The sequence below is a fragment of the Sarcophilus harrisii genome, chromosome 4 (assembly GCF_902635505.1).
Source record: "Sarcophilus harrisii chromosome 4, mSarHar1.11, whole genome shotgun sequence".
NCBI classification, from domain to species: Eukaryota; Metazoa; Chordata; class Mammalia; order Dasyuromorphia; family Dasyuridae; genus Sarcophilus; species Sarcophilus harrisii.
The window spans coordinates 73,914,877-73,929,711 of NC_045429.1; the positions used below are offsets into that span (position 1 = coordinate 73,914,877).

A 14,835-nucleotide genomic window follows, 5' to 3' on the forward strand; every position below is an offset into this window, starting at 1 on the left:
TGGAATATAGAGTGCTTAATGAAGAGTAATTTGAAATCAATTTGGCCAGAAAAGTTGGAATCAGAATGTGAGAGATTAAATGCCAAACTTCTGTTTTATCTATTTTACTCTATTTTATCATAGAGTTGATTTGAAATTATTTCTTGAAGCTTCTTGTGTAGCAAAAGGAAATGGTCAAACCTGTGTTTTAGAAATATCAATATGGCAGTTGGGTGGAGGATAGATTGGAAAAGCGAGTTAGGGACACCAGTTAGGAGATACAACTATGATCTAAAAGAAATGATAAAGTCCAGGTGAAGGTCATTACCATGTAAGTTGATAGAGGGGGAAGAATGCCAGAAATGTTAAGAGTCAACAACGCTTAGCAATTTGTCAGATTTAAGGCAGAAATGAGTAAAGAGTGGAAGATGACTCTAAGATTCATAACTCAGAAGAATAGAAGGATGATGGTGGTCTAGACAGGACAAAGGAAGTTTAGACAGTGCTTGACACACAGTAGATGCTTAACAAAAGCTTCCTGATTGATTAATTAACTAAAGGATAGATTTAGGAGATTAAGTTAATAAGCGTTAGAGTTGACATTAGGTTTTTTGATTCCAGGACCAATATTTTTCTACTATTCAATACAAAGTTAGTTCCTATCAAAATTATTGTAATCATCATTCAGAAAATTTTATTTAATTGGCTTGAATTCTGCAAGATTTGGTAGCCTCAGGAGAGATTCATTCTAAAAAATACTACTTGAACTTGAAAAAGAACAGATACCTCACATAAAATCTCAGTTTATTCTCTGCTCTGATCCATAATGAGCTCCTGGACTATACATTTTGATTCCATACCAGTTAAGAGGACCCAAATTATGCTGTAGTAGGGCATCTACTTACAAGTCACATTAGTTTCAATGGCTTAGAGGATAATCAGGAGAGCAAATTAGCCTTTGCTTCTATCATCACATTCAGTGCTTTGTATACAGGAAGTATCTAATCAATGTTTATTGAATTTTCATCATTATCAAGCCTTTGTTAAAGGTACAGTCACTTGTATAAAATACAGTTCTTCCCATTCCCTTCCATGACATGATTAACAGTTTCACAAGTAATTAAAAATAACACTGACCTTTTACATGTAGCTGTCCAATTAAGCCACAAGCCAATTCATCATTATTTGGCTACAGAATTCTCTTTCACTTTAACATTTTGCATCAGTTTCCCAGAAATATTTATTTGCATGCTTTCTGAGCTGAGTTGTAAGGTTATCATAAAAGAACCACTATATCATTTTTTAATTTATAATTTTAATAATTATAATTTCTATTTTTAAGATCAAGAATACCATAAGATAAACAATAATCTATATATGATCTTCTGAAGCTTGGGGATATTTAAATCATTTATAGCGGTCTGCAAAAATCATTCAATTCTTTCCAGAATTATTTCACCAATAATTATACAAGTGCCAGCCTATGGTAATTACAACTTGTATGAATATGGGCAAGTCACTTGACTTACTTGGGCCTCAGTTTCCTTGTTTTACAAATGAGGAGACTGAAGTAGATAATCTTTCACTGAAGGTTTCTTTTACCTCTAGAGCTATGATCTTATATTATATAATTATACTGGAGTCTCAAGGTCTTCAAGAAAGTAGAGCAGAAACTTTCTTTTAACCTTTCTTTGTCTCCCCAGCACTTAGCACAGTGCCTGGCACATAAAAGGTTTTTTTAAAATGTCTGTTGGTTGACTAATAAAGTTCAGCTTTGGAAGTTCTGAACACAGTGGGTGCTTTTTGGTGTTCATACCACAAACTGCATTTCTCCTGTAGCCAAAGCAGTGTTTAAGTGAGGATTAAGTGAAAAAAAGGGGGATAAAATAACTGGATAATTGAGGGAAAGCTTTATGGTTTGCTGGGGAGGAGGGAGAGAAAGGAGGGACTTGGCTATTTTTTCTTTTTGTCTGCATTACTCAGTAACAACTTGTTAGTCTTTGTTCATGATCTATATACCAATCTGGGCACCTTGTTATTAAAACTATTCCACCAAGCATTTCAACCCAGAAATAACAAATGCTAAGAAGATAGCCTTCTCCATAAATTCTGACCAAAGCATTATAGCCATTAATAAGAGTTAGGGCTCTCTGAGAAACCAAATAATTACTGCGGAGTGCAATTCACACAAAGCCAGATGGAGTTATTATAGTGTCTACAACTCATAAATCTCAATGAAATATCCTTATTTGGTCTATATATCTCCAGTGGTTCTTTCTATACAGGCAAAATGGGGTGTATTAGAATCAAAGAATTTTAAAGCTAAAAGGGACCTTGGTAATCATATGGTTCAATCTCCTCATTTTATAAATGGGGCAAATGAGGTTCAGAATATTTAAATGACATATACAAGATCACACAGCTGATAAATCAAAGATCCATGATCAGAACTCAGGTATCTTAATTCTCCTAGTTCCTGATTCTTGCTACTACACTACAATGCTAGATATGATAAGGGATATTAGTGATGTATTTTCCTCTAAGGGTGATTGAGTCAATGACATTCCAGTAGAAACTGCTAGTATCCTCCGGCTCCCCCTTCCTTCAGGCAGGGTGAAAGAGTAAGATAGTCAATAGCTGAGCTAATTGAGCATACCCAAGGTGCAGTGAGAGAAAAGTTCTTTATCTCCAGTGGCACAAAGGATTGCCTGCAGAGGACACAAATGGTCTCTAGGTTTACAGAACAATAATGCAATTTCTAAGCATTGAAAATATACTTTCAGTCATGTCCATCTTTGTGATCCCTTTTGGGGGCTTTCTTGATAAAAATACTGTAGTGGTTCATCATCAAGATGAATCTTTGTGACTCTGGACCTGGTGCTCTATCTACTGCAATACCTGGCTGCCACAAAATATTCTAGCCATATTGTATTCTTTTTTGTCCCTTCTTTTTGTCTCTTGGTAGCTGAATAACCCTGGATAAGACATTTGACTTGTGAACCTCAGTTTCCTCATCAGAATAATCAGGCCGCCTCAATTACCCTGCAGAGTTGTGATGAAAGTGCTTTGTTAAATGTAAAGTACTACATTAATGTAACCTTTCATCATCATCACTATTGTTCAAACTCATAACTACTAGGTTAATGATAATGTTATTTACCTAATGAAAACATTTCATCTAATGAGATGACACATATAAGTTCCTTTGCAAATCTTTGCTATGTATTATTATAATAATACATAAGATTTAAACCAAAGCAAACACTATCTTTCTGACTTGAGAAGATTCTCACCAACTCACCAATAGGATCAGGAAAATGTCGGTCAGATAATAAATTGTAATTGTCTTCAGAAATTAAAACTTTGCCTCCTGCTGGGAGAATTCGACTTTTAGGACTGGCTCCTTTCTGATAAGCCTAGACAAAGAAAGGTTTAAAAAAAATAAATAAAAAAAGAAAAAGTTAGCAAATTTCTCATTCATATTTTAATAAAAATCAAAGATATATGCTATATATAATGTTATATATATTACAAATATATATATTTGTTATATATTATATATGTTATATATATAATATATATGTGTTATATATTACAAAGAATTAAACAGTTAACTTGGAAAATACAAAAAGTCAAAAGTGTATACTGCCTTATGATAAAAATAATAATAACAGCTAATATCCACATAGCATTCTAATGTTTGAAAAGTACTTAAAATATCCCATTTTATTTGCACATCACCTGCAGGAGGTAGGTAAATACTATTATTATTCCCACTTTCACAGATGAAGAAACTGAGGCTGACAGAAATGAAATGATTTGACCAGGTTATACTAGTAAATCTCTGAGATTGGATTTGAACTCATTTTCCTGGCTCCAGGTCTAATCCAAGCTATCCCTCTCAGAAATTATTATTACCACTAAAAATTATCATATATGAAAATTTGCTTGACTTGATGACAGGATGAAAGGGAGCTAACGAGATAATAGAATACTTCATAATCAGATGGCATGCATCAGCTTTAATGATTATCAACAGCAATAATAATGTCACTGAGATTCTACTTTTCAAGCTTTCCCCACAAATAAGAATATGTTGTAACAGCAAAGCATATTGGGACAGAAATATGACATAATATGCATTTTAATGGGTAAGAAATTCTGCTCTTTTCATAAACTTTGCAAAATTATATTTATATTTACAAAAGTGCTACTTATCCCAAGACAAATAAGTATATAGTTAGAAGAAGCATTAAAATCAGATGAATAAAATATGGGCAGTTCTCTTGGCAGTGGAATTCGGTATATGTTAGCCAAGTAATTAAATGGAAGATTCATTATATCCTGGCACCAAATTAGAAGTCAATGTTTTACTAGGAGGATCATGTTAATAACAATAATAACTTGAATTTGACCCCGTTTTGCTCCCTAGAAAGCAAATTATCTGAAAAAGTTCTCGGGAATTTAATGGATTCCATGCCCAATGTGAACATTGTGAGCAGGATCCCTGCTTTATTCTGCCCTAATCAAATGACCCCTTGTAGATTGTGTTAAATTCTAGGCACAGCATTTTCATTAGGACATTAAGAATCTGGAAAGCATCCACAGAAGGGTAGTGAGGATTGTAAAGGGCTTCAAGTTCATGCTTTTGAAGATCAGATAGAGGAACTATGAATGTTTATTAGGGAGGAGAGAAGAGTTTGGCAGGGGAATGATATCTGTCTTTAAGTATTTGAAGTATTATCACATGCAAGAAGGAATAGATGTGTTCCTCTTGGCACAAGATGGAATAATTAAGACCAATGATTGCCAGGTTGCCAAGATGCAGATTTAGATTTGATGCAAGTAGTGAAAAAAAAATTTAAATCTCAACAATTAGAGCTAACAATTCCAAAAATAAAACAGGCTGCTTTGGGAGGTAGTGGACTCTACCTTGGAGATCTAGGTCATCAAATATGTTGTAAAGGAAATTATTATTCAGGTATAGATTAGACAAAATGGCCTCTGAGGGGCCTTCTAATTTTGAAATACTATGAATCTGCTAAATAAATGTACAATTGTTCAGAGTTTACTTATTTGTAAAGTGAAAGGGTTAGGGACTAGAGCATTGCGCCATGGGAACTAGAACTGGAAGGGATTTTATTCAAGTCAACAAGCATTTATTAAGCATTTACTGTATGCCAGGAATTGCACTAAGTGCTAGAGGTACCAAAAGAGAGAGAGAGAGAGAGAGAGAGAGAGAGACAAAAATATTGCACCTGCCCTTAAAGAGTTAATAGTCTTATAAGAAAGACAACAAGCAAATAACTACATACAAACAAAATATCTATAGGATAAAGTGAAGGTAACCTCAGAGGGAAGACACTAAGATTAAAGTGGACTGGGAAACTTCTTGTTGAAGGTGGAACTTTAGCTGAGATTTGAAGGAAGGTAAGAGATGGAAATGAAGAAGGTAAGAGTTCAAGCATGAGGAAAGAGTATGTGAAAAGGCCCAGAGTCAGGAGATGAAATGTCAGGTTGGAGGAATAGTAAGGAGACCACTGTCCTTAGAATGCAGAATATGTGGGGGTGAGTGAGGTACAAGAATATTAAAAAGTGAAGGAGTGAGGGGAGAGTCAGCTTATGAAGGGATTTAAAAGCCCAACAGAGGTATTTATATTTGATCCTGGAAGTCTTAGTGAGCTAGTGGAATTCAAAGAACAAGGGGAAGAGGTGAAGAATATCATCAGATCTAAACTTGCAAGATTGCTTTGACAGCTAAATGAAAGATGGTTTGAAGTGGGGAAAGATTTGAAGCAGAGACCAACCAGCAGGCTACTGCCATAGTCTAGATGTAAGATGACAAAGGTCTGCACCAGAGTGACAACAATATCACAGAAGAGGAGGCAGATACTAGAGATATTGTGAGGGAATGAGAAGAAATGAGAAATTGATGGTGATATCGAGGTTCTGAGACTGGATCACCTGGAAGATGATTCAAATCGGTATCACCCTCAAATAAAAACAGATCTTTGAAGCAGTGCATTGACTTAGAAAATTAACATTATCTAGGTTGTAATATATTTTTATTTATTTTGTTAAATATTTCCTAACTACATTTTAATCTGATTCTTGCTAAAGAGTTTGACATCTTTGGTTTACAGAGATAGAAAATTAGGAAAGGGGGAAGATTTGGGGGTGGAGGGTATGGTAATACCTCCAGGTAAGATAATAAGATTGGTTTTGGACATGTTGAGTCTAAGATGGCATTTAAGATGATATCCAGTTCAAGATGACCAATAGAAGTTCTATCATCTAGTTTGAAAATCCTTTGCTTAATAGGTGTCATATATGGTTCAATCCTGATATAAAGTTATATGACTCCTCACTGATTAGCTAAGTCTTCAATTGGATGGCCTTTTATTAAGTATCTAATTTGTCCAAGACACTAGGCATTAGGCACTAGGCAAGATGCTAGGGATACAAAGGTGAAGAATAAGAACAAGGAACACTCAAACTACTAGGCCAGATGCAACATCTATACAAACAAGGTTGTATATGATGGGCTCCAAAGAAAGGTACAGACAATTTACTCCAAAAAAAAAAAAAAATCAAGGAATGGGGCAGCTAGGTGGCACAGTGGATAGAGCAAGAAAGAGAGATAGAGAAAGAAAAAGAAAGAAAGAAAGAAAGAAAGAAAGAAAGAAAGAAAGAAAGAAAGAAAGAAAGAAAGAAAGAAAGAAAGAAGGAAGGAAGGAAGGAAGGAAGGAAGGAAGGAAGGAAGGAAGGAAGGAAGGAAGGAAGGAAGGAAGGAAGGAAGAAAACATTTTTAGCTCAAGTAATATTAATAATAGCTGACATTTATATAGTATTACAAAATGCTTCACAAATATGATTCTTTTGACCTTTACAACAACCCTGGTATCTAGATGCTATTATTATCCCCATTTTACAGTTGAAGAAAATAAAGTAAACTTGCCTTAAGTGACTTGTCTTGAGTGACACAGCTAGTAAATGCCAGATTTGAACTTCTGACTGCCTGACTTCAAGCCTTGCACTTCATTTATGGGGCCACCAGCTATCTTACTTCCTGACTAATGTCAACACAATGTGGTAAATCAAGTGACAAATTTGAAGTCAGAAAGAACTGGGATTGGATTCTATTTGACATGTTCTAGCTATGTGGCCCTAGGCAAGAGATTAAATTCTCTAGGCCCCCTTTATTTTTTCATCTGTAAAATGGAGATAATAGCTATAAACTTTACATAGTAAAGTTGTTGAGAGGATCAAATGAGATAAAATGTATTTAAAAGGGCTTTGGAAATCTGAAAACTCTTTATATAAACATTAGTTATTGTTATTCTCTCTCACCTAGATTATTGATCTAAACTGAAAGTAGCTCTCCTGAACAGCAATGAGCAACATATAAATGCTAAGTACATATGAGAAAAATTACAATACAAATCAAAAGTATCATATCAATATTATTCAGAACATGTTCTAAAATGGCAAATGACTTAAGCAGCTGTGGGACTCTAAAATAAACTTTGCTTTTTTAGCATCCCTCCCACAGTCAAAGCAGTAGTCATCCCCACACCTAGTAATCACCACACCCAAACCACCTGAACATTTCGAGAATGATGAACAGAAGAAAATAGCTCACCAGTTAAATTTCACATGGAGGAACATATATGGTTGTTTGTAAACACCGAGGCTAAGATCAACATGAAACTACCTAGTGCTAAATGTAGGGGCCATCCTGAGAAAACAACTAAACTGTGTGGAGCAGATGGTGCCTGAGTTTTGCAGTATGCCCTTGATGTTAATTTGCTTCAGAGAGTCAGTCATGTGTTGAATCAAGTCGTAAATGACTTGGACAGATGGGCAGAGACAGAATCTAGTGTAATGAGTCTTGACTAGGCACAGCTCTACACCAGAAGTCATTTGGGAATTTACTGGTTGAACTGTGAGCTTGATTTCCATTCTCCGATAGGGTTGGGAAATAGAGATTATGAATGCAGAATCCCATTGTCCCATCAACTCTGAACTCACAGTGCCTATTGGCTTGGCGTGATGGGTACTTCCCTGGTCTGCTTTGAGATTATTTCCTATTTTGAACTGAGACCTGAGATATAGATCTGATCTTACCTTTGTATGAATAGGGATGAGTTATTATTTTCTCTGTGCTTTCATTTCCTTATTCATAAAATTAGAATAATGAAAAAATGTACGCTTACTCTCACCATGAATATATGTTATAAATATAAAAAGGAGACTGTAAGACCATTCTAAGTGAAAAAAAAATCTATAAGGAAAGTAGGGAGAAGGGAAGGGAAGAAGAAAAGGAAAGGAAAAAAGAATTGGTTTTTCGGTTTCTAGGAAACTTGATTTAATTCAAACACAAATATACCATATCAGAGGGTTTCAAAAGCACAGGGGACATTAAAGATAATCTAGTCTAAGAGTTCTTAACCTCGGATCTGTGAACTTGTTTTTAAAAATATTTTGATAACTGTATTTTAATACAGTTGGCTTCCCTTGTAAATGTATGTATTTTATTTTATGTATTTAAAACCACAATTCTGAAAAGGGTTCACCAGACACTCCAAAAGGGTCAATGAAACAAAAAAGATTAAAAATCCCTTAACAGACATATACACACATGCACACATGTATATACACACATTTTACAAATGAGGAAACAAGCTAAGAAAGGTTAAGTCCACATATCCAAAATCAAACAGCTAGTAAATAGCAGAGCCAGGATTTTAAAACAGGTCCTCTCACTCTTAATTCAGTCCTTTATTTTCACTCTATCAGTCCCCTTGATTTCTCATTGCATTAGATGCCTGATTATATAGAAGCAGAAATCCTAAGGCAGAAAGAAAGGAGAGGTATAAGGCTAAGGCTGGAGGAGAGATTCTAAGGAGGTTCAAGGAAGACATGTGAGAGAATCTGGCACTTAAGTGGCTACTGTGTTCCAGATTTGGATACACTCATTAATACTATTCCTTTCTCTCAAATGTTTATATTTTACTTTCGTCTTTTCCATTACATCAGCCAATGGAGGCAGATGGAAGTTACTTCCCTTCCTTAGGAGTAGCCAGATCTATTGCTAAAACATTGAAGCCAGTTTTCTTCAAGACTATCTCTATGGGAAAGGAATATATAGCACTCCTATCATTTACAAATCTTAATGGAAGGAATTGAGTTTTGGAATTTAATTCCCCTTTCCCAACAGGGCTTTAATTAATTGACCTATGGGGCACAGTACAAGATTTATCCAGGAAAGGTAGACTTCATTAAATAAATCAGGAAAGAATGGGCATCCCAACTCACCCAACCACTGTCCAAGAAGACTTTAAAAACCGGTGGTAGAAAGTTTTACCTCTTTGTTTTCATAGATTTGCAGTGCAAAGTCATTTTTAACCACAATGTATCTGTCTTTCCATTTCTTTAGGTCATCTGCAAAATGGGATAGTTCTCCTTCAAACAAGACTGTCTCTGTATCCAAGGGTGGCTAAAAGAAAATTAATACAATTAGCTCTTCTTTGCTAATTTATCATAAGGTTTATATTATTAATCAATGTAGATAAGGAGATATACTTTGCAGCTATTTACATTTTTTAATAAAAGAATTTCAATGCATAAACTGAAATAATAGCTTTTGAGTCACTCGCTCTAAAGCTCCATCTGGATTCTTTATTTGTTTATTCGATCCTATTCGCTGTTGTTTCCAATTTTTTGCAATTATAAAAAATGTTGCTATGAAAATCATGAATAGATATCTCCCTTTTTACTTTTTATAATTTCCCAAAACATCTTTTAAAAACAATGGAATTACTGGATCAAAGGATGTTGGGGGGGAGGAAGAAAGAGAGGAGAGGTGTTGAACTTTTATTGCATACCTCTCAATTGCCAGTAAGCATAGTTTCATTTTTTGTATTTGTACCCCAGCATCTAGCAAAATGTTTTGCATATAGTAAGTACTTAATAAATGCTTGTTGATGGATAGCTCTCCCAAAAGATTTTTTAACTTTGCAATTCCAATAGCAATGAATGTTTATAACTATTTCTTCACAAGTAACAGGCAGTATTTTGCCAATTTAAATGGAGGTAAGGTAGTACCTCGAAGTTGACTTAATTTGTAACTTTTTGATTACTAGGAAGTTATAATTAATTCTTGTGAAGCAAGGACTAAACTCTTTTCAAATTAAGCTTGGACTCAAGTTTAACAGGAATCTTAAAAGAAATTATCTTGTTCTCATGTTCTCTTTCTGTCTTTTCTCCCTCTCTCTTCCCCGCTACCATGCTCATTTATTTTTTCTCTTTGCCCTATATTAGATTAAGAAATCACATCAACCGAGTAAACAGACAGATTTTCAGTTGATTCTCTTTTTTGTTTAACCATACACAATATGCCTTGTCCCTATAAACTCAAGGGAATTACTACCCCCTTCACTTTTTTTTTTTTCTATTTCATTATCTTACACAAAATTGTGGGTCTACCGCTTTTTACATATTATGTTGCAGGGTTTTTTAAAAATCTTATATCACAAATCATAGAGTTAGAATTGAAAGCTGGTCCAGAGGTCTAATAATTCAACTCCCTCATTTAACAATCAAGGAAACTGAAGCACAAAGAAATGAATTGACTTCAACAAATCTGACTGGTGAGAAGCAGCAGACTGGGGGAATCAGATCTAGATTCTTGGACTAATCCCAGCATTCTCTCCAGTGAACCACAAGTTATCCAATCTATCCCTTTACGTCCAAGTTGAATTTTTATCTAAACCATTCTAAATAACTGGCATGTAATCCTATTTTAAATATCACTTGGGGAGAAAATCCTCTCCCCTTCCCTAATTTTAATGTTTAAAGGCTCTTGTTACCTTACCAACTATTATTTGTTAACTACAGATTAAACAATATCCTTTTTAGATTCATGAAAGGGCCAAAGGAAGTGCTCCTTCATTCTCCTTTGGAGGAAAAAGCCCTCATGTCTAAGGCAGAAGCTGAACTTATAACTCTATAGGGACATCAATCAGTCTCCGGGGATGTCAGCCTAGCTGAAATTCTACATCAAAACAAGACTCAATAAGCGTTTACGGTCATGGGTTATGAATATAAATGAAAAAGGGAAAAGGGGCATATAGTCTATTTGTATTCAAGGGATTGGAATAGAAACCCAGGGGAATCTATCACCAAAATGAAAATCCTAATAGTTTTGAGGCACTGAAACCTTGACATTTTTACTAACGTTCTACATAGCAATGCAAATTTCCTGATATCAAACCATCAAAATGAAAAATATATATATGTGGTGTAATGAAAATGGAAGAGTGCCATTTTTCTTTTTATATGGGTAACTTTGTCAGCAGGAAATCATATGCTCTGGCTCCCAGACAGATTATGTTGCTGTCTTCCTGGACTCTAAACAATTTTAGGACAAATCCTTATTTTATCTGTTATTCAAGTTATTGGTTATTTCAGAGAGAGAGGGAGACATGAAAGTTTCCCTAGTGGCAAATGTAGATGTATGAAAGGGAAGGCCAAGAAACTATTCCTAGATATAGCATTCTATGAACATTTTCCCAAGATTTGGGTTACCTTGGTTTTTAAGAACTGGGATCTCAGGTCTTTATGTTGTTCAACTTCACTCCAGACATCATTGTAGAAGGCCACAGAATATTGGCGACGATAATGGGGACTGAAGTTTTTGATAGCAGCTTCAGTTTTGCCTGAGGTGGGGGGAAGTAAAAAGAAAAATTATAATTTTTATAACACCATCCAGAGCTTCTAGCATAGACAAGGTCATATAGGTCAAGTAATAAATTATAAAGTAACTTCCTTTCTTCCTTCCCAGCTACCTGTCAAATGCACCTAAAGTTAAAAGGTAAGATGTGAAGTTTCTTCCTACACCTAGCCAGGAAGAACTTAAAAAGCACCTGTCCAATGACATTTTCTAAGTTGATCTGACTACAGATGGAAGACTGGATATATATGTGAGTGAGTGAGTGTATGTGTGTGTGTGTGTGTGTGTGTGTGTGTATTTTGCTGAGACAATTAGGTTAGGTGACTTAACCAGGGTCACACATCCAGGAAGTGTTAAGTGTCTGAGATCAGATTTGAACTCAGATCCTCCTGACTTCAGGGCTCTATCCACTGCACCATCTAGATAACCCTTGGATATATTTTTAAAATTATTCACCAATCAATTAACAATCATTTATTCAGCACCTATTATAAGTTTAGCAGAGAACTAACTATGGTCTTTCTCTTCAAAGTTCAGTTGTTCAGTCATTTTTCAGTCGTGCCTAACTCTTTGTGATCCTATTTGGGGTTTTCTTGGCAAAGATCCTGGAGTGGTTTTTGCCATTTCTTTCTCTATCTCATTTTACAGATGAAGAAACTGAGGCAAAAAGGAATAAGTGACTTGCCCAGAGTCACACAGCTAGAAAGTATCTGAGGTTGGATTCGAACTCACAGAGATGAGTTTTCCTGACTACCACTTAGTTACCCTTTTTAATCTAAGAAGAAACACATATAAAACAACTTTCTATTAACCAAAGTTTGCCACCTATTTTTAACCACCTAGAGAGAAAAAATAGTTAAGGAATTCAATCATTGATTATCATTTTTTAAGTTTAGGAAAAGTAAGATAAAATTATAATATTACCAGTATAATAAGTTATGGATCTAACAATAATACCCAGCATTCATATATTGCTTTAAAATTTATAAATATATATACATTATATATAATATAAACACATAAAACAAATATATCATATAATAGATATTCTCTCATTTGATACTTACAACAACCCTGTGAAATATGTGCTATCATTAACTCCTTATTACAGATGAAGAAACTGAGGCTGAGAAGTTAGATATCTTACCCAAGGTCACCAAACTAATGACTGAGGCAGAATTTCAGTTCAGGACTTCCTATCTCCAAGAGTAGCACTCTCATCATTCTGCCATCTAGCTGCCTCATATTGACTATCTCCCATTAGATTGGGTGTTTATTAAAGAAAGGGACTGCTTTTTGTTTTTTATTGTATCCCAGTGCTTGTATCAATACCCAGTATAAAGTTGGTGCTTAATAATTGCTTGCTGGTTTTGTGACTTGGCCAACAACCAATCACTGACCAAATTCCATTAACAAGCAGGAATGTCCAAGTACCCCAAGAAGAGCACTGAACCTCTCTTACCTTGATCACTGGGCCCTGCTTCCAGACAGTCTATCTTCCCTACCTCCCCCCCGCCCCAAGTTATGATCTGGGGAATCAGCCTTTGCAGACATGAGACCTGGCAATTAACTTTCTCTTCAAGTGCTGAAGACATGGAAAGGAAAGTTCTCATCACCAAAATCCTTGGCACTGTGAAATGGTTTAATATCAAAAATGGATATGGTTTTATTGGTGGAAATACATTTTCCATCTGTTTTGCTATTGTACACTAAGGAAACATGAGGCATTTGGATGGTGCTGTATAAAACCTCCTCTATATGATGTCTTTCCCTATTAGAATATGAGTGCCTCGAGAACCATTTGTTTCCTCAGAGTTTGACACAATGACTTGCACATAGTAAATGCTAAATTTTTTTTTCATTTATTCACTTATCAATGTGGGTGACAGTGAAAAGACATAGTTTGAATCCTGACTTAACATCTACTATCATTATGACTTTGGACAAGTCATTTAACCAATCTGAAACTTAATTTTCTCATCTGTAAAATAGAACCCATCTCATCCCATTGTTGTCAAGATCAAATGAGATGAATATGCAGAGAATTGCATCCATATTAGCAATTATAATTCTCTAAGTCATAGAATTACTTTTAGCACTCTAAAGCAACAGAAAATGAGTTGCTATTATTGAAGTTATGGTGAAATTATATATTTCATTATAATGGCGGAGAAGGAGTAGGTTCAGAGGAAAGCATTGGACTTGGAGTCAGAAAAGACCTAAATTTGTCTCTTCCCTTTTACCCCTTATTACCAATAGCAATTATTAAATGTCTGGTTCTGTGTATCAGGAAATGGCTAGGTATCTGGGATAGAAAAAGAAAAGTGATTTAGCTCCTACCCTCAAGGAGTTTACATTTTCTTGTCTGGATGAACTGGGCCAGGTTACGAATCCTTTCAAGTTCAGTTGGAAGGACAAATGTATGCTTGCCAAAAAAGATTATTTTATGAGGAACTCACACAGGGCAAGTGCTCACAAGGTAGTCAGAAAAAGCCACACAAGGACAGTCTTCCAGTCTCTCTTCTTAACTTTAGAATTGATTGCATGACATGAGAGACACTGGCACAGGACCGCCCAGCATGGCGTGCCCGCCTCAGAGGTGCTGGGCTCGATGAGCAAAGCAGAATTGAATTAGCTCAGAAAAAGCGTGAGATGTGCAAAGCTACAGAAGCCACTCCACATGCTCAAAGGGACTGGTTGTGTCCAAACTGTGGCAGAGCATTCCAAGCTCTTACTGATCACACTGTAACCCAACTCGAACATAGTGATGTCATTTTGATTCTCTTTGAGAACAAAGGTCAACAACCAACCAACCAATTTCCTAGTCCATAAAATGGGTATTTAAAAATCAAGTTACTGACTTTATCTAGATGTCACAAAAATTAAATTACATAAAGTACAGGAAAACTCTTTGGACAATTTGAAGTGTCTTATAAATGTAAGTTATTATTATTTTAATCCTACGATACTTATTCCTTCACATTTCAAGCACAAGCACTATGCAAAAATATAAAGCTTTGAATAGAGAGTCAGGAAGCCTGAAAGCTCAAGCTTTGTCATAAAATATCTGTGTGAACTCCCATAAACCGCTTTCCTTCTCTGGGCATCAATTCCCTCATCTA

General features: G+C 35.3%; 1 protein-coding gene across 1 annotated transcript in view; it reads right to left on the minus strand.

Moving 5' to 3' along the window:
- Positions 1–14,835, minus strand: part of NIBAN1 (niban apoptosis regulator 1) — a 193,458-nt gene that overhangs the window by 100,847 nt on the left and 77,776 nt on the right. Inside the window, exons 2-4 of the mRNA XM_012547736.3 lie at positions 11,569–11,699; positions 9,347–9,478; positions 3,281–3,395 (exon numbers count right to left, since the gene is read on the minus strand). Coding sequence (XP_012403190.1) covers positions 3,281–3,395; positions 9,347–9,478; positions 11,569–11,699 — 378 coding nt within the window. The remainder of the gene's footprint in view (positions 1–3,280; positions 3,396–9,346; positions 9,479–11,568; positions 11,700–14,835) is intronic.